This window comes from Orcinus orca, chromosome 7, assembly GCF_937001465.1.
Source record: "Orcinus orca chromosome 7, mOrcOrc1.1, whole genome shotgun sequence".
In the NCBI taxonomy this organism is placed as follows: Eukaryota; Metazoa; Chordata; class Mammalia; order Artiodactyla; family Delphinidae; genus Orcinus; species Orcinus orca.
Window position 1 is genome coordinate 95,284,291 of NC_064565.1, and position 24,652 is coordinate 95,308,942.

Here is a 24,652-nt window from a genome sequence, read left to right on the forward strand (position 1 = left end):
TCTTCCTTCCTTCCTTCTTTCCTTCCTTCCTTCCTTCTTTCCTTCCTTCCTTCCTCCCTTTCTTCCTTCCTCCCTTCCTCCCTTCTTTCCTTCCTTCCTTCCTTCCTTCCTTCCTTCCTTCCTCCCTTCCTCCTTTCCTTCCTTCCTTCCTCCCTTCCTTCCTTCCTTCCTTCCTCCCTTTCTCCCTTCCTTCCTTCCTTCCTTCCTTCCTTCCTTCCTTCCTTCCTTCCTTCCTTCCTTTCTTTCTTTCTTTCTTTCTTTCTTTCTTTCTTTCTTTCTTTTCTTTCTTTCTCCCTTTCTCTCTTTCCTATAGATTAGTAAAAATCTCAAAGATCATTACAATATATGTTAAAACCCTTGTTAAAATATCTTTATCAAAGTTATGAAATCTTAACTGATGGCAAAGTGATAGAGGTATAAAATAAAGTTTATAGAATTATATTTTCTGAGCAGTCAAACATTCAGCCTATATTCAATTATTTAGAAGCTGATCAAATTTGTGAAATACCAAACCCCTTTTTCTTTCTTCACCTTTCACTTTTCCTGCCTATACTTTGTCCAGTTTTTCAGTTCATTTATATACCCATCCTAGAAGAGAAAGGACAAAGAGGAGGAAAAATGCAAATCTGTAAATAGAGTTATTTCTTAGCAGATTGGAAAGAAGTGGAGAAAACTTTAAATTGTAATGATAGATCCATTGTGGATCACCTGCTCTACCAATGTGGAGCAGCTACAGAGGAAGACAGTTCCTCTGTCTTCCCCTGGCCTGGATACTTCATGTATTTGTTGATGTTTTCTGAAAGAGGTAGGACACTTAATCTTTAAAACTACTCACCACAAATGACTGAATGATCCTGCAACAATTGAATCATGTCCTCCTCTATAAAAATGCACTGAAGCTTTTACATTAAATTCAACTTTCTAATATCATTAAAGCTAAAATATCTTTAGCTGCATCAATGTATTAGCCATTCTTATTCATTGCTGTTGCGTTCAATATACAGCTCATTATACTAAACAAACATAAATCTGGGTAACTCAAAAGAAAGAGACAAAACGTATCCATATTAACAGAAAAATAATCTGTGCAGAAATTCCAAAATCGTACTGAACACTTAGTTGAAAATGTAAGGCAGTATGCATTTAAATAAATATGTCAAGAGAAAAGAAAGGCAGCAGGGAACCTAAAACCTCTTGATAGACTGAATATACAAACAGACAATGGCTGGATCATATATGAAATCAGTAACCTAATTCACACTTAACAGCAACCTGCCCAGAAAACCATAGCTAAAATAAACAGCCCAGGAATGCAGTTGACTTATAAATCAGACTTGCAGGAAGCCTGATTGTTACCTTTAGTAGCAATCCAGGAAGCTAAACAATAACTTCTGTTAACAATTGGCCCTAAATGACCAGGATTTGATTAATAACTAGCAGCTTCCCTAATTTTTGTCACCACTTTCAACTTAGAGCCAACCAGAGAAAGCCAAATATGTACACCTAACCCATAGGATGCTCTGCTTCTAGTTAGCCCTCTTTTAGATTCCCTATGCCAATAGCCTCCAATCAGGCCATTCCTGAAGCCTTCCTTTTTCTCCACTGTAAATGTTTCCCATTCCTCCGTCTGCCCTTGAGTCTCTCCCAAAACACAAGTGACAGTGGTTGACTCCCTTGTTATAGTAAGCTCTGAATAAATAGCCCTGAATAAATAGCTCTGAATAAATAGATGGTCTTATTTATTTCAACACGATCAAACACCCACTGTACATCCATCAATGGACAACATGCTTCGATATATTAGAAAGTCAACCATCACAATATTCTGTGAGGAATTTTTTCGTCCGCATTTTACAGATACAGAGAACTGAAGTTTGCAGAAGTTTAGATAGCTTCTCACATTTTCCTATCCTACATCATGTTACAGTAAGTGCTTTTGGTATATTATTTTGGTAAAGTTTTTGAGATAATATTAAAAGGATATCTAACAATAATAACAACAATAGATATAAATTAGATGAATGTTTTCTAGCATTACTTGCTTTTGTATCTGGCAACTTGCTGGATAAAAGTCCACATTGTATTTTTAGTTGACTCACTGCTTTAAGGTTATTTAGAATCACTTTAAGCGTGATTCTAAAAGAACGGAATAAGTATTGATTTGCCTAGCATTTCAGATACTCTGCAATTTTTTAAGTTAATTGCCTAACAATCATATATATACTATTGTGTTTATTTTACAAATGAAGAAGCAAAGTTGTAAAGATATTCAGAACTTTAAGACTTTCAGCTAGTGAGCAGGGGAGTCTATATATAAAAACTGAATTACTTTTTGGTTTCAAAGTCCAACAAACATAAACTCCTTTGATTAAAATTCACTTTAAAACGTTCCCTTACCACATAAGTTGGTCACAGAACCTAAAACTGAAGTAACATTTTCTAACTATAAAATAATACAAATTAGCTTTATAGGAAAGAAGGGGGGAAAACAGCATTTGCACATATTAGAAATTACCATACAAGTTACATAAAGCCAGACAGAAAAAATAGAAAAATATAGATGAATAATAAGGCTGTTTAATGCCTGAAAATAAAATGATATTTAAGAAAAATTCCTTTAACAAAGACCTGAAAAAGTAAAAGGAAATATACAGATAACATTGTTTAAATAATAACTGGAATAAGAAATCAGACTAAAGGCCAAATAATTCCTCATGTGGTTTCTACTTTCTTACTAATTCCCTTCAGTTAACTCAAACTTTTACTATGAATTCCTTGCACTGAGCATAAATTAAGATGAACAGAAAAGTTAGAATTTGAGAATTCTTATGAAAAGGAAAAGATTCAAGCCCTTGGCCTTTATAACATTTCATGTTAAGGAAGGAAACTATTTTCTTGAAATTTCCCTGTTTTAATAAAGGTAATGAATTTGTCACATAAAATTATAAATATCAAAGTCATGATTTGACCATTTTGCTAAGTGTACAGAGAAGAAAACGGTGCCTCTTTTACACACCTTAAAGGTGTTTTGCCTTGCCATAAACAAAACACTGGGGCTTCCCTGGTGGCGCAGTGGTTGAGAGTCCGCCTGCTGATGCAGGGGACATGGGTTTGTGCCCCGGTCCAGGAAGATCCCACATGTCGTGGAGCGGCTGGGCCCGTGAGCCATGGCCGCTGAGCCTGCGTGTCCGGAGCCTGTGCTCCGCAACGGGAGAGGCCACAACAGTGAGAGGCCCGCGTACCACAAAAAAAAAAAAAAAAAAAAAAACATTGATGTTCAATATCAGTTGATATAATTTTTTAAATTTTTAGTTCTATCTCCCTATCTCCTCTCCACTGAGCTACAAGACAAATTTTTCATATGAATGAGAAATTACTTGAGGTCTCTATCTTTGCCTCTTTCTATACCAGACCTTCTAAATGGGGGAAGGTGGGCAAGAAGTATAGGGCAGGTTGGGAGATGCATTTTACAAGAAAAAACCTAGGGAGTTTCCCAAACATCATGTATCTCAGAGGTTGAGGTTGATGCCAAGAAAAACAACCATATTGAAAATAACATGTTCTAATCACTGTGAAGCAATAGTATGTGTAGTACAGGCAGACTGATCCGGCTCTTCCATTGGCCGTGTGAGTCACCTTTGGCCATTCAAGTCACTTAACTTTGTGACAAGTTTCTTCATTTGTAAAATGGAAATAATGATAATAGAACCTCATGGGATTGTTGTAAGTATTAAGAGACAATATATATGTGTTGACACATAGTAAACACTAGGTTTAACATTGCTGTCAGTTTGAAACAAAGCAAATTACTTTGTTTTAGAGAATGAGCAGCAAATTGAAAGTTTTCTTATGCCGATGGTCAAGACAAAGAGGATGCTCTTTGTTCCATGAGCTACGACAATGTTCTTAGAGGGAGGAGGAGACCAAGAGAAAAGAATTGCTTTCTAGAAAAAATTAAGCATCACGTTTATGTCTTTTCAATTGAAGAACTTGATTACAGGCTTCTCTATGCTCCATAATGGCTAATGAATACTTGATTATAACACTATCATGCTACACTCTGTCTTTGTATCTGCGCGTGAGTCTTTTGTTAAACTTGGTACGTCTTGAAAGTAGTAATGTCAAAATATTTGAATCTCATGTCTAATAATGGCTTACATGCAGAGGTACTCAATACATGTTGAATGTTTATGGTTTCCTTTGCTGTGCAAAAGGTTTTAAGTTTAATTAGGTCTCATTTGTTTACTTTTGTTTTTATTTTCATTATTCTAGGAGGTGGGTCAAAAAAGATCTTGCTGGGGTTTATGTCAAAGAGTGTTTTTCCTATGTTTTCCTCTAAGAGTTTTATAGTGTCTGGTCTTACATTTAGGTCTTTAATCCATTTGGAGGTTATTTTTGTGTATGGTGTTAGGTAGTGCTCTAATTTCATTCTTTTACATGTACCTGTCCAGTTTTCCCAGCACCACTTATTGAAGAGGCTGGGAATAAGTGAAACAACTTATTGTTACAAATGAAACAATGGACAAAGGATTAATCTCCAAAATATACAAACAGCTCATGAAGCTCAATATTAAAAAAACAATCAATTCAATTAAAAAATGGGCAGAAGACCTAAATAGACATTTCACCAAAGAAGACATATACATGGCCAAGAGGCACATGAAAAGATGCTCAACATCACTCGTCATTAGAGAAATGCAAATCAAAACTACAATGAGGTATCACCTCACACTGGTCAGAATGGCCATTACCAAAAAATCTAGAAACAATAAATGCTGGAAAAGGTGTGGTGAAAAAGGAACCCTCCTGCACTGTTGGTGGGAATGTAAATTGATACAACCACTATGGAGAACAGTATGGAGGTTACTTAAAAAACTAAAAATAGAACTACCATATGACCCAGCAATCCCACTACTGGGCATATAGCCTGAGAAAACCATAATTCAAAAAGAGACATGCACCCCAATGTTCACTGAAGCACTATTTACATTAGCCAGGACATGGAACCAACCTAAATGTCCATCGACAGATGATGAATGGATAAAGAAGATGTGGCACATATATACAATGGAATATTACTCAGCCATAAAAAGAAACGAAATTGAGTTATTTGTAGTGAGATGAATGGACCTAGAGTCTGTCATACAGAGTGAAGTAAGTCAGAAAGAGAAAAACAAATACCATATGCTAACACATATATATGGAATCTAAAAAAAAAAAAAGTGGTACTGATGAACCTAGTTGCAGGGCAGGAATAAAGACATAGACATAGAGTGTGGACTTGAGGACGTGGTAGGGGAGGGCGAAGCTAGGGCAAAGTGAGAGTAGTATCAACACATACACACTACCGAATATAAAATAGTTACCTAGGGGGAAGCAGCCCCATAGCACAGGGAGATCAGCTTGGTGCTTTGCGATGACATAGAGAGGTTTGATAGGGAGGGTGGCAGGGAGGCTCAAGAGGGAGGGGATATGTGGATATATGTATGCATATGGCTGATTCACTTTGCTGTACAACAGATACTAACACGGTATTGTGAAGCAATTATATTCCAATAAGGATCTATTTAAAAAAAAAAAGGAAAGGCCTGGAATATGTTAGGCACTTAATAAATGCTGACTCTATCAAAAAGTAAATAAATAAATAAATAAATAAATGTTGAATGAATGATGAATGAATTTTCAAAAATAAACAAGTGAATGAATACATGGATTGACAGTTTTCAGAGAAAGAATGGTATTCATATAGAGTGGGCTTAATATTTAAAATGAAATGGAAACTCCTTTCAGAAGCTTCTTTCAAAAGTTAAATCTGCATCTTAGAAATGATTCAGAAGCCCTCCCAATATGATTGATTTAGTCCAAAGGATTGCACACTGTTCTGTTTCTACTTCAACTTGACAGAAGATATTTAATGTCTCCTAAATGAGTAATAAAGAGTGGTACTTGTATTGTCTCTTGACTAATAAGTCATATCATTTTATTGAGAAAAAAAGTAGAGAGACTATCTTGGGAAGAATTTTCATTTATATACAAACACATACAGATTTATTAGTTTGAATTGGTTGTAGATTTTCAAAAATTAAGGTTTTTTTTTTAATTGACTTAAGATGAAGAAAAGTTTCTCCTTTTGAAATCTTGAAGATATTTCAGAATGCATGTTGTATTGCCCATGCTTACCTTCCAAAATTAACTATATATGGCAAGTTTGGCATATCTTTTGTTGGTATAACTTGCTTTTAATTTAGGAATCACACTTATTTGAGCTACATAATTTGTTTGGTAATTTTAGTACTTACAATGTATTTCCATGACTTTGTTTCTCAGAAATAATATGAGAGGTGGTATATAATTACTTCTTACCCTATTTGAGTCGATTCTTGCTCTGGAAGTATAGATGGGAGGTGGGATGTTGAAAGCCTGAGGGACCAGATATTCCTCAGCATCCATCATATCTTCTAAATCCTCTTCATCCAAGAGATTCTGAAAGAACTTGCTGTCGTTTGGACTGGGAAGCTTCATACGATCATCGCCCTAAAAAATTTCCCATCAGATATACACACAGAAATGATTCTTTCCTTCATTTTAAATATGTGAACTTGGAAGCAAATTTATGTAATATCAAAATGGTTGCAAATTCATGCACTCATTAAACAAAAATAATTATTTAGCACAAATACCAGCCATATAGAAGCCTATAACATACTTAGATATGACACGGTAAGATAAAAACATTTAATACAAGAAGAATGTGATAAATGCCATTAGAGATAAATAAAGCAGAATGTTATGGCTATTTTGAGAGAGGCATAAACCATTTCAGATCTGAGAATAATGGTGGGTTTCATTGTCAAGATGGCGTTTGAGCTGTGACTTTAAGAGTATATAATAAAGAAAGAGCAATTGACTTATCAATCTTTATTATACTTGGTTGGTTTGATAGTGTAGAGCTATCATGATACACTGAATCCATGGTTTGCTCTATAGCATAATATTGTTTAAGTGATAACATTCAAAATCACAGCACTGGTGGCAAATAACATAAAGGGGGTGGGAGAAACACCAAAATAGTTACACTCCTACCTCATCTATTTCTTAAGTAGAATTTTAAAATTTGTTTTGTGATATTTTTGTAAACTTTTTAAAATTAATTAGGGAAAAAATTAGCTAGAAATCATTATCTGCTAAAATCTGACTTTTATCTTCATGTCAGACCATTGATATGAAGATAAACACTACCTTGTTTTATTGAGGAATCTTAACTCAGTGTTATCCAAGGTCCACTTGTTTATGGTTTAGGTAAAATAATCATAAAGAAATATATTACAACTTTTAAATTATTAAATCCATTTTTTCTAGTGTTACATATAAAATGTTCTTTTGGTCTATTATTTTATTTTGTACATTAATTCATCTGAATCTGAGTTATTACTTGAATATTGCCTACCTCCCAAAAGAAAAAAAAACATATTTTAAAATATTTTTCTAGGAAATTAAATGTCAATTTATTGAAACTTTTAGTTCACTGCTTTCAAACATGGAGACGATTAAAACAAAAATCCATCTTCCTTTTATTCCAAGAAGAGACGATTATAACAATGAACATGACTAGCAGAGTACTACAAGGCTTGTCTGAGGATAAAGGCCTTTTTATGTACATGAATAATGATAATTATCTGGCAGTTCAACAGTAGAGGCACTTGAGTACTAAGGGAAGATGCTTAGAAGTGGTTCTGACATCAAGTAAAAGTCATTTCACATGATATTTTGCTTAGCTAATTAATTAATTTGTGAATGATGACATCCATAGTTCCAAAGTCCAGATATTACTACTGTTTTGTAGTGGGTTTGTCATTGGGATATTCTCAAAAATCTAAGTCAAATGTACAAACCTGAATAACTAGGTATCTTTGAGGGTCTCGAGCCATCCTCGAAAATTCAGCAGCCAGTTCCTTAAATTTAGGTCTACTGTCAGCATCAATCATCCAACCTAGAAATTCACATGCAATAAAAGAGTCACTATATCCATAATTTTATGAAAATAAAGACTAAGTTTGAAACATATCATTTAAATAAAAATGATCTGACAAACAAAGAAAGCTAATGAAAGAAACAATCCAATAGGTGAGATTCTATCTCAATCAGTTTGCTGACATTCATAACTAAATGTAACATATTATAGAACAACACAAGCTTTTTATTTTGTTGATAGAAGTTAAAATTAATTTTTCATCATAGAAAGTATAACCTAGGCTAACCATGGGAATTTACAGAATCTCAGATCTTTTTTCCATAGGTGTGAAGAGAATTTAAAAATAAAAAAAAATTTTTCTTTGATGGGTATAGAAAAGGTGATTGGAATATAATTTATCATTTTATATCAGGAGTGACATGGAATAAAAACTTTGGTTGCAATGCTGTATACTGGCAAAAAGGTGAAAAAAGGAATTGAAAGCAACTTTCTTATGCTACTTTTTTCCTGGTGGGAAAAAAATGAATGCAAAGTGATTGGTAATGTTTGTTCAGAAATAGTCATGAGCTTATCTTAGTACTAGTCTTTCCAGCATAAAATACTATCAGCAATTTACCAAGTTATGTATTAAGAGCCTTAACTCCCCAGGCTCTGTTTAACTGATGAAATGACAAGAATAAAGGCACCAAGCTTTCCTTGATTTTATTGCCAAATGACCCTTTTCTTAGATATTAAAACTCCTAAAAGTGAGGTAAAAGTCACTATTAGGCAAGATGTTTTCCTGATTTTTTATTATTCATCAGAGTATCTAAATGAAGTATATAAATCATCTCATGCTAGTTATGGGATCAAATTATGTAATACATGTATGTTTTTAAACTTTCTTCCATAGCTGACTACCGAAAAATGTTTGACCCAATAAAGCTATAAAACTTGTTTCCCCTTTTCTGCAAGTTCACTTTTTATTCTTGTTATGGGAAGTGTTTGGGTGTCATTTTATGTATCATTAAAATTATTTGATTTTTTTCTCTCCTAACAAAGCTCAAATGCTCTATATTTTATGTGTAACCACTAAAAAAAAAAATGCTGTTGATACCAAGATGTTAATGAGAAAATCAATGTTTCTGGAACTCTATTGGAACCAGAAAAGGTTAAATTCTCAGTGAGGTATCAGTTTCTTTCCAACTAAATATTGAGTAAACAGAACTACACTTAGAGAAAAGGGCATGCTGACCTGAAGTGAAAAGCACATTTTTTATTTCTTCCCTCACTGTCAGAATGTATCACACATGTCATGAGTATAAATCTGAGTAGACCTGTCCAAAGTCTCTTATTAATAAGATGCTTATTCACCTTCACCAGTTTGTTTCTTTGCTAACCCTGTGTAAATCAAAAGGGGAAAACCTCTCATTACACAAGAAAGATTGCTGAATGCTAATCTCATTTAAATTAAGTCAGAAACTCCAGAGACTTCCCTAATTCTATTTAAATTAAGAGTCTAGGCTTCCAAAATACATTTATAACACATATGTGTCTGGGGCATAGAAGGGAGAAAGAAAAGTAAGAGAGTTAGATGTAAACAAATGATCAAATTGAAAGAAAGTAAACATTCATAATCTTTGTAGTTCAATGTAGATTCATGTCTTTCCACTTCCCATTTTGCCTTGCTAATTTTCTGTTGACTGAAACTGGTAAATCTATTTCCATTTAATTCATTTTTTTAAACTATTAGTTTCAAGCTTTTTTCTTTATGTGCAGATCATTTATTTAGTCTGCTTTTTTCCTTTAAAGAGTATTAACATTATTGTGATTAATTACATCTCTTTATGAGAAACAGTTTCATTGTCATGGAAATGATAAGAATCAAAGTGAAATAAATAAGAAGTGTAAGAATCATACAATGTTGACTTCATAGCATGAAAGCATGATATTGCTTCATATTAACAAGAATCACAACAAACACGGGTTTACATGCTCCTTTTCACAATTATCTGTAAACTTTTATATTTTTCAATATACAGAAAAATTGTGCAGGTTGATTAATTACTAAGAATGATGATGAGGATGATAACATAATTTTGCAATCTTACATTTGACCATGACCATATAAACATCAATAGTGCAGATGGGAGGCTGGGGCAAACGTTCTCCTTTCTCTAACAAATCGGGGATTTCTCTGGTTGGAATTCCATCATAGGGTTTTCCTCCAAAGGTCATCAGTTCCCATATAGTGACTCCTAAAAGGGAGATCAAATTCTTACATAAGGATGTTAACAATATACTTTGAAGAAACCAGCAATATGCCTGTGGCAAAAGAATGCTTCTTAGAGGGCAATTAGAAATAGTCTAAAGAAAGGCTCTTCAGATTCCTATGTCCATGTGAGAAGCCCAATAACAAAATCTTTGTGGGAAATTTGATTTTCTTATCATTGTCTTGAAATTTTTAATGGGTAGCAGAGACAATTTCAGAGTGGACAGAATCTGTTCCCCATTTCTACTTATAAGTAATGCTAATGATTGTTGACCCAATTTGTTTCACCACATTAGAGCCTATAAAACAATTTATTTACTATACACATGTGTACTCAGTACCAAATAAATATGATTAGGTAAAATCTGATATTGACTAATTTTGAGATTAGCATCTTTACTATTAAAAGCCCAAAAGGCCAAATTGGGGTTCCAGAACGATTACTTATGTTATAGTAAATAATTGTGCTTTTCTTTTTAACTAACACAAGGAGAACAAGTGGAATAAAACAGATTCATTTCTTTAACACATATGAGAGACTGACTGAAGAATGATCCATATGTAAGATAAAATACATGTAAAGTGAGCTTTCCAAAATTGAAGTGAATCAATAATAGTGTATTCTTTAGACAATAAGAACGGTTTCTTGAATCACTAGAACACTGATTTCCTCAGTAAAAGCAAATACTCTAAATACTAGCATGTAAGTAGCCACCTTTGACAAGAATAATGACTCTGATCTGAGCAATAACATACACAATACAGATCTCTTCTTTATAATCTAATAATTATATAATTTAAAAGTTATAGTTTTCTTAAGGATAAAGGTTGTTAGTTCAGAAATAGCTATGTGGGCACAATAGTATTAGCAAGTGAATTTTGATTGATGCATATACAAGTATCTTTTAATATAAAATCTAATTATGGCTATGTTTTCTTCTCCACTGCCATCTGTAATGAATTATTTATTCAAACTGAAGTAATTTTTAGCTCATAAGAGTTATCATTGACATAATAAAAATGCAAAGCTTAAACTATAAAAGTATATATAAACTTCAAATTATTCTTCATAATAGTATTGTTAATGATTATCTGATTTTTTTAGTTAATATTTACATCTTATGATTCTTAGGTATAATATAAACGTGTAACTAGTGACACAATTTCACTGTTTGGTCTTTATAAAACCCTACTTGATGTTGCATACTAAAGAATGACTCATAGAACTGATGATTAAAACTCAGTGTCCATGAGGCAGGCTGGAACAAGTTAAGAAGTAGATTACTGTCTATTTATGTTCAGTCAGTCATATTTATAGAATATGTATTTAATGAGAACATCTTATTAACTCATGTTTGCAGTTATAAAAGGATAGATGCTCTCACATCTCTATCAGAACTTCTAATATAAGCAAGATACAAAGCAACTACAAATTAATAGAAAATACAATAAACAGAAATACATATATACAAAAACTGAAGCAGAAAAATCAAACCCCCCACTTCTGCCAATAATATTCCAATTATATCTTTGCAGAGGTGATGATAAGTAGAGTCAAACAGAGATGGCTTCATATAGAAGAACAATCTCAAGAAAGCTAAATTAGAAACATCTTCAAAACTTACAATTCTATCATTTGAAGATATAAACCATATTCAATGCATATTTATTTTTATAAAAATAAAGATGCACCCAGTGGCAGTGTTCCACAAAGATTCACTGTAAACAAGATTTATGCCTTTGCAACCAACTATGATATATCATAAAAATCTTAAAATGGATATGGGTTGAGCCTGCGCCTTATGGATATGGGTTGATTAACTGGGCTATGTTTCAAAACAGAGTTCACTCTATCATTCTATCTATCTATCATCTATTTATCTATCTATCTATCTATCTACCTATTTTTACTGAACTGCTTCTGAGATGTTGCAATTCAACATGAACATTATAGCCTTAAAACAGGATTTTCTCTAAAAGATAAATTTTACTATTAAAAATGTGATTGCCCTGCCAACATTTACTTTAATGTGTATATATAGTTACTTATTCTAGAGGTCATTTAAAATTTTCAGATTACCATGTTTAGTTCAGGGAAATATAAGTAGGAAAAAAAAAGGGAAAGAAAAGAAAAAGATATATATGATATTATTTAAATCTATCTTATAAAATATGTAAATCTATCTATATCATATAATATATATGCTAATCTATACCATATAATATATAAATGATTATGTACATGCTAATGTATATCATATTCTATAAACATCTATCTCATATTTATAATGTATATGATATATATAATAAAAATAATAATATATATGATATATTTGTTTTTTATTTAGTCCTGACAGTTGAACTATGCTTTGTCAAGTATTCCTCTATACGTGCCTAATCTCAAACACACAACACTCTACTGCTAAACTGAGCAGAATACATGAGGCCTTTGTGGAAATTTTAACATCTCCTATGGTTTACATGTGTGGAAGGAAAAACTATCCTATAGAAATGTCTTATTATTTTAAAGATAATTTATACTGTTCTAGATAAGAAGTATAAGTTCTTTAGTGACTTAATGATTTAATTTCCTTTCTAAAAAAAAAGTAAATAAACTAAACTTAAATTTGAGCAAAATAAATCGTATCATGCTTTCAAGTCTCACCACCACCATACAATTTAAAGAAGCATAGTGCTTTTTATTTGCAAGAAGTGCTAGTTTTATATGGTATATTTAAACTTAGAAAAGGTGTTGATTTATTCTAATACTTAGATGGACATAAGTTGTAAATAGCCAGACAGAGGCTAAGAAGCTCATCTCAAAAACTGAGTTAAATGCAATTAAATAAATTTTCTAAATTTTCAAATCTCTATTTCCAGTTCATATTATAATTCTCTAATATATCTGTTTACTCCAAAAGTAGTTTGTAAATTAAAATTAAAGCTGTAATTAGAAATCATCTCTCTTACCTCTCCCCTCACATTTACTACTCTCGTCCTACTGATTTCAATAACTGTTCTTTGTTCTAACAATAATCTCTATTTTTTTTTTACTATAGAACATAGATTCCCATAAGAAAAAAAACATTTTTTAAACATTCATTGCATTTAGAGTTACGTTTTTTTGTTTGTTTGTTTGTTTTGCGGTATGTGCGCCTCTCACTGTTGTGGCCTCTGCCGTTGCGGAGCACAGGCTCCAGACGCGCAGGCTCAGTGGCCATGGCTCACGGGCCTAGCAGCTCCGCAGCATGTGGGATCTTCCTGGACCAGGGATTGAACCAGTGTCCCCTGCATCAGCAGGTGGACTCTCAACCACTGCGCCACCCTAGCCCTAGAGTTATGTTTTAAAAGAGTTGTTGAAATGAAGGCCATGAGATTCTATGAAAATGTCCCTAATCTAAAACTGCTGGGGGTTTTTTTGTTTTGTTTTTTTGTTTTTTGTCAAAATGATCAGACAAGTTGCTACCAAAATAAAAGGTTATGGTAGACAACTCAACCAAGACGTTAATGTATTACATTTTAGAGACCCAAGAAACATAACATGCTTATTTTTGTTTTAAAAGCCTTATGTCACAAGGAAGAATTATTTACCATAGCTCCAAACGTCACTCTGATGGGTGAATTTTCTATAGTGTATACACTCCAAAGCCATCCATTTAATTGGCATCTATAGAGAAGTAAGAAATGAAAGGTTTATAGTCATATAAAAAGTCATTTCTATATTTCCTCAATATGAGTCTCAATTGTATTTTTTGATTGTATGCCTAGAAAATAGAAATAGAAATTGTTATTTTCAATACAGGGAACAAATGAAATGAAATTTAAGCTTCAAATGAATTAACATGAAGATATATTTATTTTTTAAAGTTTCATAAACAATGAAAAGTAAAATAATAAGTATCACTTTCTATTGTTTTTTTTTTTTTTGCGGTACGCGGGCCTCTCACTGTTGTGGCCTCTCCCGTTACGGAGCACAGGCTCTGGACGCGCAGGCTCAGCGGCCATGGCTCACCGGCCCAGCTGCTCCGCGGCAGGTAGGATCTTCCCGGACCGGGGCACGAACCCGTGTCCCCTGCATGGGCAGGCAGGCTCTCAACCACTGCGTCACCAGGGAAGCCCCACTTTCTATAGTTTTAATTAACATTCAGTAATTAAGTTACTATTTAACATTATGACTTACAATATCAATTCTAAACACCTAATACATGTACTTCTAAAAATGTGGTCATATTATGTTTTTTCCCCCAAAATGAGATTCTCTACATTTTCAGTAAATGCTTTTTCACCCTCAGACAAATTTCCAGCCACTGGTAAAAAGGACTCTTTCTACACTTGGCCCCTCCCTTCTCCTCTCAGATAATTTGGTCACTAAAACACCTAAAATAATGAATTCCAAAGTTAGCCTTGCTTTGTTCCCCAGCCACAAATGATCTTCCTTGTCTTGGTTAGCCAGTATTGAAAATATGTACCATTTTCATAATAGGAATTATATAAAAGGATATGAGAAGATCAGTACAAATCCATCATCTCTGCAAGAAAAGCAACTCAACTCACCCTGCTGCTGATGGTTTAGCAGAACGATTTTCAACTAAGAAGGGCAGCATTATATAGCTGGGAATATAATTAGATTCTATGGAATAAAGATAAACATTTCTACTTAGCAGCTGAAACATTAAAACTAAATAGGCCTTTGAAATCATGAGGTTGGCTGCTCACCAAGGTGACACCAAGGTAACTCTGTGACAGAATCACGGTATTCAGTGAAAGGGAACAGAAGACACATTGAAAGTAATTTCCCTACGGGCAAGGAGTTAGCACACTTTATGGACTACGGACACTGTTAAAGAAGTAAGTTTAAATCACAGGTGGCTCAATAAAGACTTAATTGTTACTAGACATTTAAAGCTCTAATGATTCTTGCTTTAGACAAATCTTACAGCTGTATGTTCTCAAGACAAGTGAAGTCATGTGATTTATAGACGTCTACTTCTGCGCAATCCTGTAGTGAATTTCAAAGCCATGGTCTCAAACTGCTGCAATTTGTAGTAAACAAGCAAAATAGGCTAATAAAATCAAGGAAAAGCCATAGAATACTACAAAACCAAAGTTTTTTAAAAAATAAATTTTGTGTTCTTTTGTTTTGTGATAAGACTTGAATATATATAGTTATATAAGAGTTTAGTATAAAAATCAACGTGAAACATTTGGAACACTATCATTGAAAAATATTCATAATGTATATTTGGATGGCCCTTGATGGATAAGGCACATAACAAATATATTGATACAATATATGAATTAATTTTTTTTTTGTTAGCATAAGCTTATAGGTCACTACAGGTTAAGGCTGCATTTGCTTATTTCATTTGTCCTCTCCTGATTGAAATTTCTCCAGACCAAGCTAGAAGGACCTCCACATGAAGAGGAGATATCCTCGACGGTTACCAAAAACAGCAAGTTAACAGCGGGTTAATGAAGAAAGACAAGAGCTGGAACTAAGGCATGGATTGAGACCACATGGTGGGTGAGGGAGGCAGGAACACAGTTGTCAGGCAGGGCCTGAGGATGGAGAGTCAGAAAAGTTAGAAGAGGCAGTGGCACTGCACAGATCCCTGGGATATAGCAGCTTACATTCTAGTGGAGGGAGTCAGATAATAAATAAATTGGTGGGGGACCTTCAAGATGGCAGAGGAGTAAGACATGGAGATCACCTTCCTCCCCACAAATACATCAGAAATACATATACATGTGGAACAACTCCTACAGAACACCTACTGAACGCTGAAAGAAGATCTCAGACCTCCCAAAAGGCAAGAAACTCTTCACGTACCTGGGTAGGGCAAAAGAAAAAAGAAAAAACAGAGACAAAAGAATAGGGATGGGACCTGCACCTCGGGGAGGGAGCTGTGAAGAAGGAAAAGTTTCCACACACTAGGCAGCCCCTTCACTGGCAGAGACAGGGGTTGGTGGGGGGAAGCTTCAGAGCCACAGAGGAGAGCGCAGCAACAGGAGTGCAGAGGGCAAAGCAGAGAGATTCCTGCACACAGGATCAGTGCTGACCAGCACATGAGTGCTGGTGACAGCCCGAGAGGCTTATCTGCTCACCCGCTGGGGCGGGTGAGGGCTGGGAGCTGAGGCATGGGCTTCAGAGGTCAGATCCCTGGGAGAGGACTGGGGTTGGCTGCATGAACACAGCCTGAAGGGGGCTAGTGCACCACAGCTAGCCAGGAAAAAAGTCTGGAACTGCCTAAGAGGCAAGACACCATTGTTTCGGGGTGCACGAGGAGAGGGAATTCAGAGCACCGCCTAAACAAGCTCCAGAGAGGGGCATGAACCGCGGTTATCAGTTCAGACACCAGAGACGGGCATGAGATGCTTGGGCTGCTGGTGCAGCCACCAAGGAGCCTGTGTACAAGCACAGGTCACTATCCACACCTCCCCTCCCGGGAGCCTGGGCAGCACGCCACTGCCAGGGTCCCACGATCCAGAGACAACTTGCCTGGGAGAACAGAGAACACATGGCATACCTCAGGCTGGGGTAACATCATGCAGGCCTCTGCCACCTTAGGCTCACCCCACATTCCATACCTGTCCCGCCGCCCCCCCCCAGCCTGAGTGAGTCAGAGCCCCCTTATCAACTGCTCCTTTAACCCCCTCCTGCCTGGGTGGGGAACTGATGCCCTCAGGTGACCTACATGCAGAGGTGGGGCCAAATCCAAAGCTGAACCCTGGGAGCTGTGTGAACAAAGAAGAGAAAGGGAAATCTCTCCCAGCAGCCTCAGGAGCAGCAGATTAAATCTCCACAATCAACTTGATGTACCCTGCATCTGTGGAATGCCTGAATAGACAATGATCACACCAAAATTTAGGCAGTGGATTTTGGGAGTAACTGTAGACTTGGGATTAGCTTTTTGCATATAATTTGTTTCTGGTTTTATGTTTATCTTGGTTTAGTATTTAGAGCTTATTATCACTGGTAGATTTGTTTATTGATTTGGTTGTTCTTTCCCTTTTTTTTTCTATTGTATATATATATATTTTTTCCTATTTCTCTTTTTGTGAGTGTGTATGTGTATGCTTCTATGTGTGATTTTGTCTATACAACTTTGCTTTTACCATTTATCCAGGATTCTGTCTGATAATTTTTTTTTTGCATAGTTTTTAGTGCTTGTTATCATTAATAGATTTGTTTATTGGTTTGGTTGCTCTCTTCTGTCTTTCCTTTTTTTATTACTTTTTAATTTTTATTTTAATAAGTTTATTTCATTTTTTTTTTCTTTTCTTTCTTTTGTCTCTCTTTTCTTCTGAGCAGTGTGGCTGACAGGGTCTTGGTGCTCCAGCCAGGTGCAAGACCTGAGCCTCTTAGGTGGGAGAGCCGAGTTCAGGACATTGGTCCACCAGAGATCTCCTGGCCCCACGTAATGTCAAATGGCGAAAGCTCTCCCAGAGATCTCCATCTCAATGCTAACACCCAGCTCAACACAACAACCAGCAAGCTGCAGTGCTGGACACCCATGCCAAACAACTAGCAAGACAGGAACACAACCCCACCCATTAGCAGAGAGGCTCCCTAAAATCATACTAAGTTCACAGACACCCCAAAACACATGACCAAACACGGTCCTGCCCCACAGAAAGAAAAGATCCAGCCTCATCCACCAGAACATAGGCACCAGTCATCTCTACCAGGAAGCTCACACAACCCACTGAACCAACCTTACCAACGTGGGGCAGACAGCAAAAACAATGGGAACTACGAAGATGCAGCCTGTGAAAAGGAGACTCCAAATTCAGTAAGTTAAGCAAAATGAGAAGACAGAGAAATACGCAGCAGATGAAGGAGCAAGGTTAAAACCAGCCAGACCAAACAAATGAAGAGGAAATAGGCAGTCTACCAGAAAAAGAATTCAGAGTAATGATTGCAAAGATGAACAAAAATCTTGGAAATAGAATGGAGAAAATACAAGAAACATTTAACAAGGACCTAGAAGAACTAAAGAGCAAACAAACAATGATGAATAGCACAATAAATGAAATTAAAAATTCTCTAGAAGGAATCAATAGCAGAATAATTGAGGCAGAAGAAGGGATAAGTGACTTGGAAGATAAAATAATGAAAATAACTACCACAGAGCAAAATAAAGAGAAAAGAATGAAAAGAATTGAGGACAGTCTCAGAGACCTCTGGGACAATACTAAATGCACCAACATTTGAATTATAGGGGTCCGAGAAGAAGAAGAGAAAAAAAATATGGAAATGAGAAAATTTTGAAGAGATTACAGTTGAAAACTTCCTTAATGTAGGAAAGGAAATAGTCAGTCAAGTACAGGAAGCACAGACAGTCCCATACAGGATAAATCCAAGGAGAAACAAGCCAAGACACATACTAATCAAACTATCAAAAATTAAATACAAAGAAAAAATATTAAAAGCAGCAAGGGAAAAGCAACAAATAACATACAAGGGAATCCCCATAAGGTTAACAGCTGATCTTTCAGCAGAAACTCGGCAAGCCAGAAGGGAGTGGCAGGACATATTTAAAGTGATGAAAGGGAAAAAACTACAACAAAGATTACTCTACCCAGCACAAATCTAATTCAGATTTGATGAAGAAATTAAAACCTTAACAGACAAGCAAAAGCTAAGAGAATACAGCACCATCAAACCAGATTTACAACAAATGCTAAAGGAACTTCTCTAGGCAGGAAACACAAGAGAAGGAAAAGACGTACAATAACAAACCCAAAACAATTAAGAAAATGGTAGTAGGAACATACATATTGATAACTATCTTAAATGTGAATGGATTAAATGCTCCAACCAAAAGAAATAGACTGGCTGAATGGGTACAAAAACAAGACCCATATATATGCTGTCTACAAGAGAACCACTTCAGACCTAGGGACACATACAGTTGAAAGTGAGGGGATGGAAAAAGATATTCCATACAAACAGAAATCATAAGAAAGCTGGAGTAGCAATTCTCATATAAAACAGAATAGACTTTAAAATAAAGACTATTACAAGAGACAAAGAAGGACATTACATAATGATCATGGGACCAAACCAAGAAGAAGATATAACCGTTGTAAATATTTATGCACCCAACATAGGAGCACCTCAATACATAAGGTAAATGCTAACAGCCATAAAAGGGGAAATCAACAGTAACACAATCATAGAAGGGGAGTTTAACACCCCATTTTCACCAATGGACTGATCATCCAAAATGAAAATAAATAAGGAGACACAAGCTTTAAATGATAAATTAAATAAGATGGACTTAATTGATATTTATAGGACATTCCATCCAAACACAACAGAATATACTTTCTTCTCAAGTGCTCATGGAACATTCTTCAGGATAGATCATATCTTGGGTCACAAGTCAAGCCTTGGTAAATTTAAGAAAATTGAAATTTTATCTAGTATCTTTTCTGACCACAATGCTACGAGACCAGATATCAATTACAGGAAAAAATATGTAAAAAATACAAACACATGGAGGCTAACCAATACACTACAGAATAATCAAGAGATCACTGAAGAAATCAAAGAGGAAATCAAAAAATACTTAGAAACAAATGACAATGAAAACATGATGACCCAAAACCTATGAGATGCAGCAAAAGCAGTTCTAAGCGGAAAGTTTATAGCAATACAATCCTACCTTAAGAAACAAGAAACATCTCAAATAAACAACCTAACCTTACACTGAAAGCAATTAGAGAAAGAAGAATAAACAAAATCCAATGTTAGCCGAAGGAAAGAAATCAGAAAGATCAGATCAGAAATAAATGAAAAGGAAATGAAGGAAATGATAGCAAAGATCAATAAAACTAAAAGCTGATTCTTTGAGAAGATAAACAAAGTTGATAAACCATTAGCCAGACTCATCAAGAAAAAAAGAGAGAAGACACAAATCAACAGAGTTAGAAATGAAAAATAAGAAGTAACAGCTGACACTGCAGAAATATAAAGAGTCATGAGAGATTACTACAAGCAACCATATGCCAATAAAATGGAGGACCTGGAAGAAATGGACAAATTCTTAGAAAAGCACAACTTTCTGAGACAGAACCAGGAAGAAATAGAAAATATAAACAGACCATTCAGAAGCACTGAAATTAAAACTGTGATTAAAAATCATCGAACAGGGCTTCCCTGGTGGCGCAGTGGTTGAGAGTCTGCCTGCTGATGCAGGGGACACAGGTTCGTGCCCTGGTCCAGGAAGATCCCACATGCTGCAGAGCAGCTGGGCCCGTGAGCCATGGCCACTGAGCCTGTGCGTCCAGAGCCTGTGCTCTGCAACGAGAGAGGCCACAACAGTGAGAGGCCCGCGTACCGCAAAAAAAAAAAAAAAATCATCAAACAAGAAAAGCCCAGGACCAGATGGCTTCACAGGTGAATTCTATGAAACATTTAGAGAAGAGCTAACACCTATCCTTCTCAAACTCTTCCAAAATATAGCAAAGGGAGGAACAATCCAAAACTCATTCTACAAGGCTACTATCACCCTGCTACCAAATCAGACAAAGTTGTCACAAAAAAAGGAAACTACAGACCAATATCACTGATGAACATAGATGCAAAAATCCTCAACAAAATACAGGCAAACAGAATCCAGCAGCACATTAAAAGGATCACACACCATCATCAAGTGGGGTTTATCCCAGGAATGCAAGGATTCTTCAATACAGGCAAATCAATCAATGTGATACACAATATTAACAAATTGAAGGAGAAAAACCATATGATCCTCTGAATAGATGTAGAAAAAGCTTTCAACAAATTCAACACCCATTTATGATAAAAACCCTACAGAAAGCAGGGATAGAGAGAAATTACCTCAACATAATAAAGGCCATATATGACCAACTCACAGCCAACACCATTCTCAATGGTGAAAAACTGAAACCATTTCCACTAAGATCAGGAGCAAGACAAGGTTGCCCACTCTCACCATTATCATTCACATAGCTTTAGAAGTTTTAGGCACAGCAGAGAAGCAAAAGAAATAAGAGGAATCCAAAATGGAAAAGAAGAGGTAAAACTGTCACTGTTTTCAGATGATACTATACATGATACTATACATAGAGAAGCCTAAAGATGCTACCAAAAGACTACTAGAGCTAATCAATGAATTTGGTAAAGTAGCAGGCTACAAAATTAATGCAGAGAAGTCTCTTTCACTCCTCTACACTAATGATGAAAAATCTGGAAAAGAAATTAAGGAAAGACTCTCATTTTCCATTGCAACAAAAAGAATAAAATACCTAGGAATAAACCTACCTAAGGAGACAAAATACCTGTATACAGAAAGCTATAAGACACTGATGAAAGAAATTAAAGATGATACAAACTGATGGAGAGATATACCATGTTCTTGAATTGGAAGAATCAACACTATGAAAATGACTATACTACCTAAAGCAATCTACAGATTCAATGCAATCCCTATCAAACTACCAATGGCATTTTTCACAGAACTAGAACAAAAAATTTCACAATTTGTATGGAACCACAAAGATCCCGAATAGCCAAAGCAAACTTGAGAAAGAAAAACGGAACTGGAGGAATCAAGCTCCCTTACTTCAGACTATACTACAAAGCTACATTAATCAAGACAGTATGGTACTTGTGCAAAAACAGAAATAGAGATCAGTGGAACAGGATAGAAAGCCCAGAGATAAACCCACACACATATGGTCATCTTATCTTTGATAAAGGAGGAAGAAATATACAATGGAGAAAAGACAGCCTCTTCAATAAGTGGTGCTGGGAAAACTGGACAGCTACATGAAAAAGAATGAAATTAGAATACTCCCTACCACCATACACAAAAATAAACTCAAAATGGATTAAAGACCTAAATGTAAGGCCAGACACTATAAAACTCTTAGAGGAAAATATAGACAGAACACTCTATGACAGAAATCACAGCAAGATCCTTTTGACCCACCTCCTAGAGAAGCAGAAATAAAAACAAAAATAAACGAATTGGACCTAATGAAACTTAAAAGCTCTTGCACAGCAAAGGAAACTATAACCAAGATGAAAAGACAACCCTCAGAATGGGAGAAAATATTTGCAAATGAAGCAACTGACAAAGGATTAATCTCCAAAATATACAAGCAGCTTATGCAGCTCAATAACAAAAAAAACAAAAAACCCAATTAAAACATGGGCAGAAGACCTAAATAGACATTTTTCAAAGAAGATATACAGATTGCCAACAAACACATGAAAGGATGCTCAACATCACTAATCATTAGAGAAATGCCAATCAAAACTACAATAAGGTGTCACCTCACACTGGTCAGAATGGCCATCATCAAAAAGTCTGCAAACAAGAAATGCTGGAGAGGCTGTGGAGTAAAGGGAACCCTCTTCCACTGTTGGTGGCAATATAAATTGATACAGCCACTATAGAGAACACTAGTGAGGTTCCTTAAAAAACTAAAAATAGAACTACCATACAACCCAGGAATCCCAGTACTGGGCATATAGCCTGAGAAAACCATAATTGAAAAAGAGTTATGTACACCAATGTTCATTGCAGCTCTATTTACAGTAGCCAGGACATGGAAGCACCCTAAGTGTCCATAGACAGATGAATGGATAAAGAAGATGTGGCACATATATACAATGGAATATTACTGAGCCATAAAAAGAAACGAAATTGAGTTATTTGTCATGAGGTGGATGGACCTAGTGACTGTCATACAGACTGAAGTAAGTCAGAAAAAGAAAAACAAATACCATATGCTGACACATATTTGGAATCTAAAAACAAAACAAAAAAATTGGTTCTGAAGAACCCAGGGGCATAACAGGAATAAAGATGCAGAAGTAGAGAGTGGATTTGAGGACACGGGGGAGGGGGGAAGGGCAAGCTGGGATGAAGTGATAGAGTGGCATGGACATATATACAGTACCAAATGTAAAATAGATAGCTAGTGAGAAGCAGCCACATAGCACAGGGAGATCAGCTCAGGGCTCTGTGTCCACCTAGAGGGGTGGGATAGGGAGGGTGGAAGGGAGACGCAAGAGGGAGGAGATATGGGGATATATGTATACGTATAGCTAATTCACTTTGTTATACAGCAGAAATTAACACACCATTGTAAAGCAATTATACTCCAATAAAGATGTTAAAATAAATAAAGAAATTGGTAAGTCATATGCTACAATGAAAACTAAAAAAAAAAAAAATAGAGCCAGATAAGAGGAATCTGTTGCTTCTGGTGTAGGAGGATTGGACGTTAAATAGGATGACCAACTTTCCAATAGTTATGGTTCTTGGTCACATTGAAACTTCTCTCTAGTCTATGAGAAAGAAGTTGTATCTCTCTGATCTCTCTGTAATAGTCTTAAATTATTAGGATTAATGAAACAATTTCTATGGCCCTGGATTAAAGTGCAATCTCTAGAGTTCCTAGGGAGCCACCAACTCTCTAACACTGGAATTGACATAAAGATAACTTGGGTCCAGACACACATTGTCTTATTTTAGCTGCTTTTGAGAAATGGAAGTAGGTAATACATCCTATATATTATATATTGTATATATATGTATGTGTATGTTTCCATATGTACATATATATGGGTATATATATGTATGTATGTATGTGTGTGTGTGTGTATATATATATATATATATATATATATATATATATATATATATATATATATATATTTTAACCCTGGGTGGGAGGGAAGGCAAATGGTGGAATTGGGATTTTATAATCTCTTAAACCTCAGGTTTATTGATTTCTTCCTATAACATATAAGGAGATAAAAGGGTATTATACTATATTTTCAACTAATATTGCTCTCAAAAAGACACCCACCTTTCCTCCATCAGCATTATACTCTTTTTCATCACCTTCCAAGAGCCTGGCTAGTCCAAAATCCGTGATTTTTACATGGTTTGGAGATTTCACTAAGACATTACGGGCTGCCAAATCCCGATGAACAAGCCGTCTTTCTTCCAGGTACATCATTCCCTGAAAAACACCAAATTCCCCAGAGAGTCAGTTAATGCCTATGCTTTTGTATTGTCAAAAAAGGTGTTTCCTAGTGTTCAGTTGCAAGTGCTTGATTTCTCTAAGTAATGGCAGAATCTGAGAATATTTTCAAAATTATGGAAAATGTGGAATTAAAAAAGCAAACCACAAATAGCTTTTGGCCTTTTTCCCACTAAAGCTCTGTAAAGCAGAATGAATTACCTGCATATGAGCTAAATGTTTGATCATTTTTTCCCAGATACTTTATATTCTTTTGCAAACACCTTCATTAGTGAGGTATGCACGTGTCTTAGTAGATAAGCTAACAGGTACTTGGACTGACCCACATATTCTTAATTGTTTTCTCCTCAATAACTTCTGTTTCATGTCATTTTCCCCCATACACCCGCTCCAAACAA

At 35.4% G+C, this 24,652-nt stretch overlaps 1 protein-coding gene across 1 annotated transcript in view; it reads right to left on the reverse strand.

The window, feature by feature from the left end:
- Nucleotides 1-24,652, reverse strand: part of ERBB4 (erb-b2 receptor tyrosine kinase 4) — a 310,925-nt gene that overhangs the window by 28,824 nt on the left and 257,449 nt on the right. The window contains exons 16-20 of the mRNA XM_049712234.1: nucleotides 24,078-24,233; nucleotides 13,815-13,890; nucleotides 10,063-10,209; nucleotides 7,893-7,990; nucleotides 6,364-6,534 (exon numbers count right to left, since the gene is read on the reverse strand). Of these exons, the coding sequence (XP_049568191.1) occupies nucleotides 6,364-6,534; nucleotides 7,893-7,990; nucleotides 10,063-10,209; nucleotides 13,815-13,890; nucleotides 24,078-24,233 (648 nt within the window). The remainder of the gene's footprint in view (nucleotides 1-6,363; nucleotides 6,535-7,892; nucleotides 7,991-10,062; nucleotides 10,210-13,814; nucleotides 13,891-24,077; nucleotides 24,234-24,652) is intronic.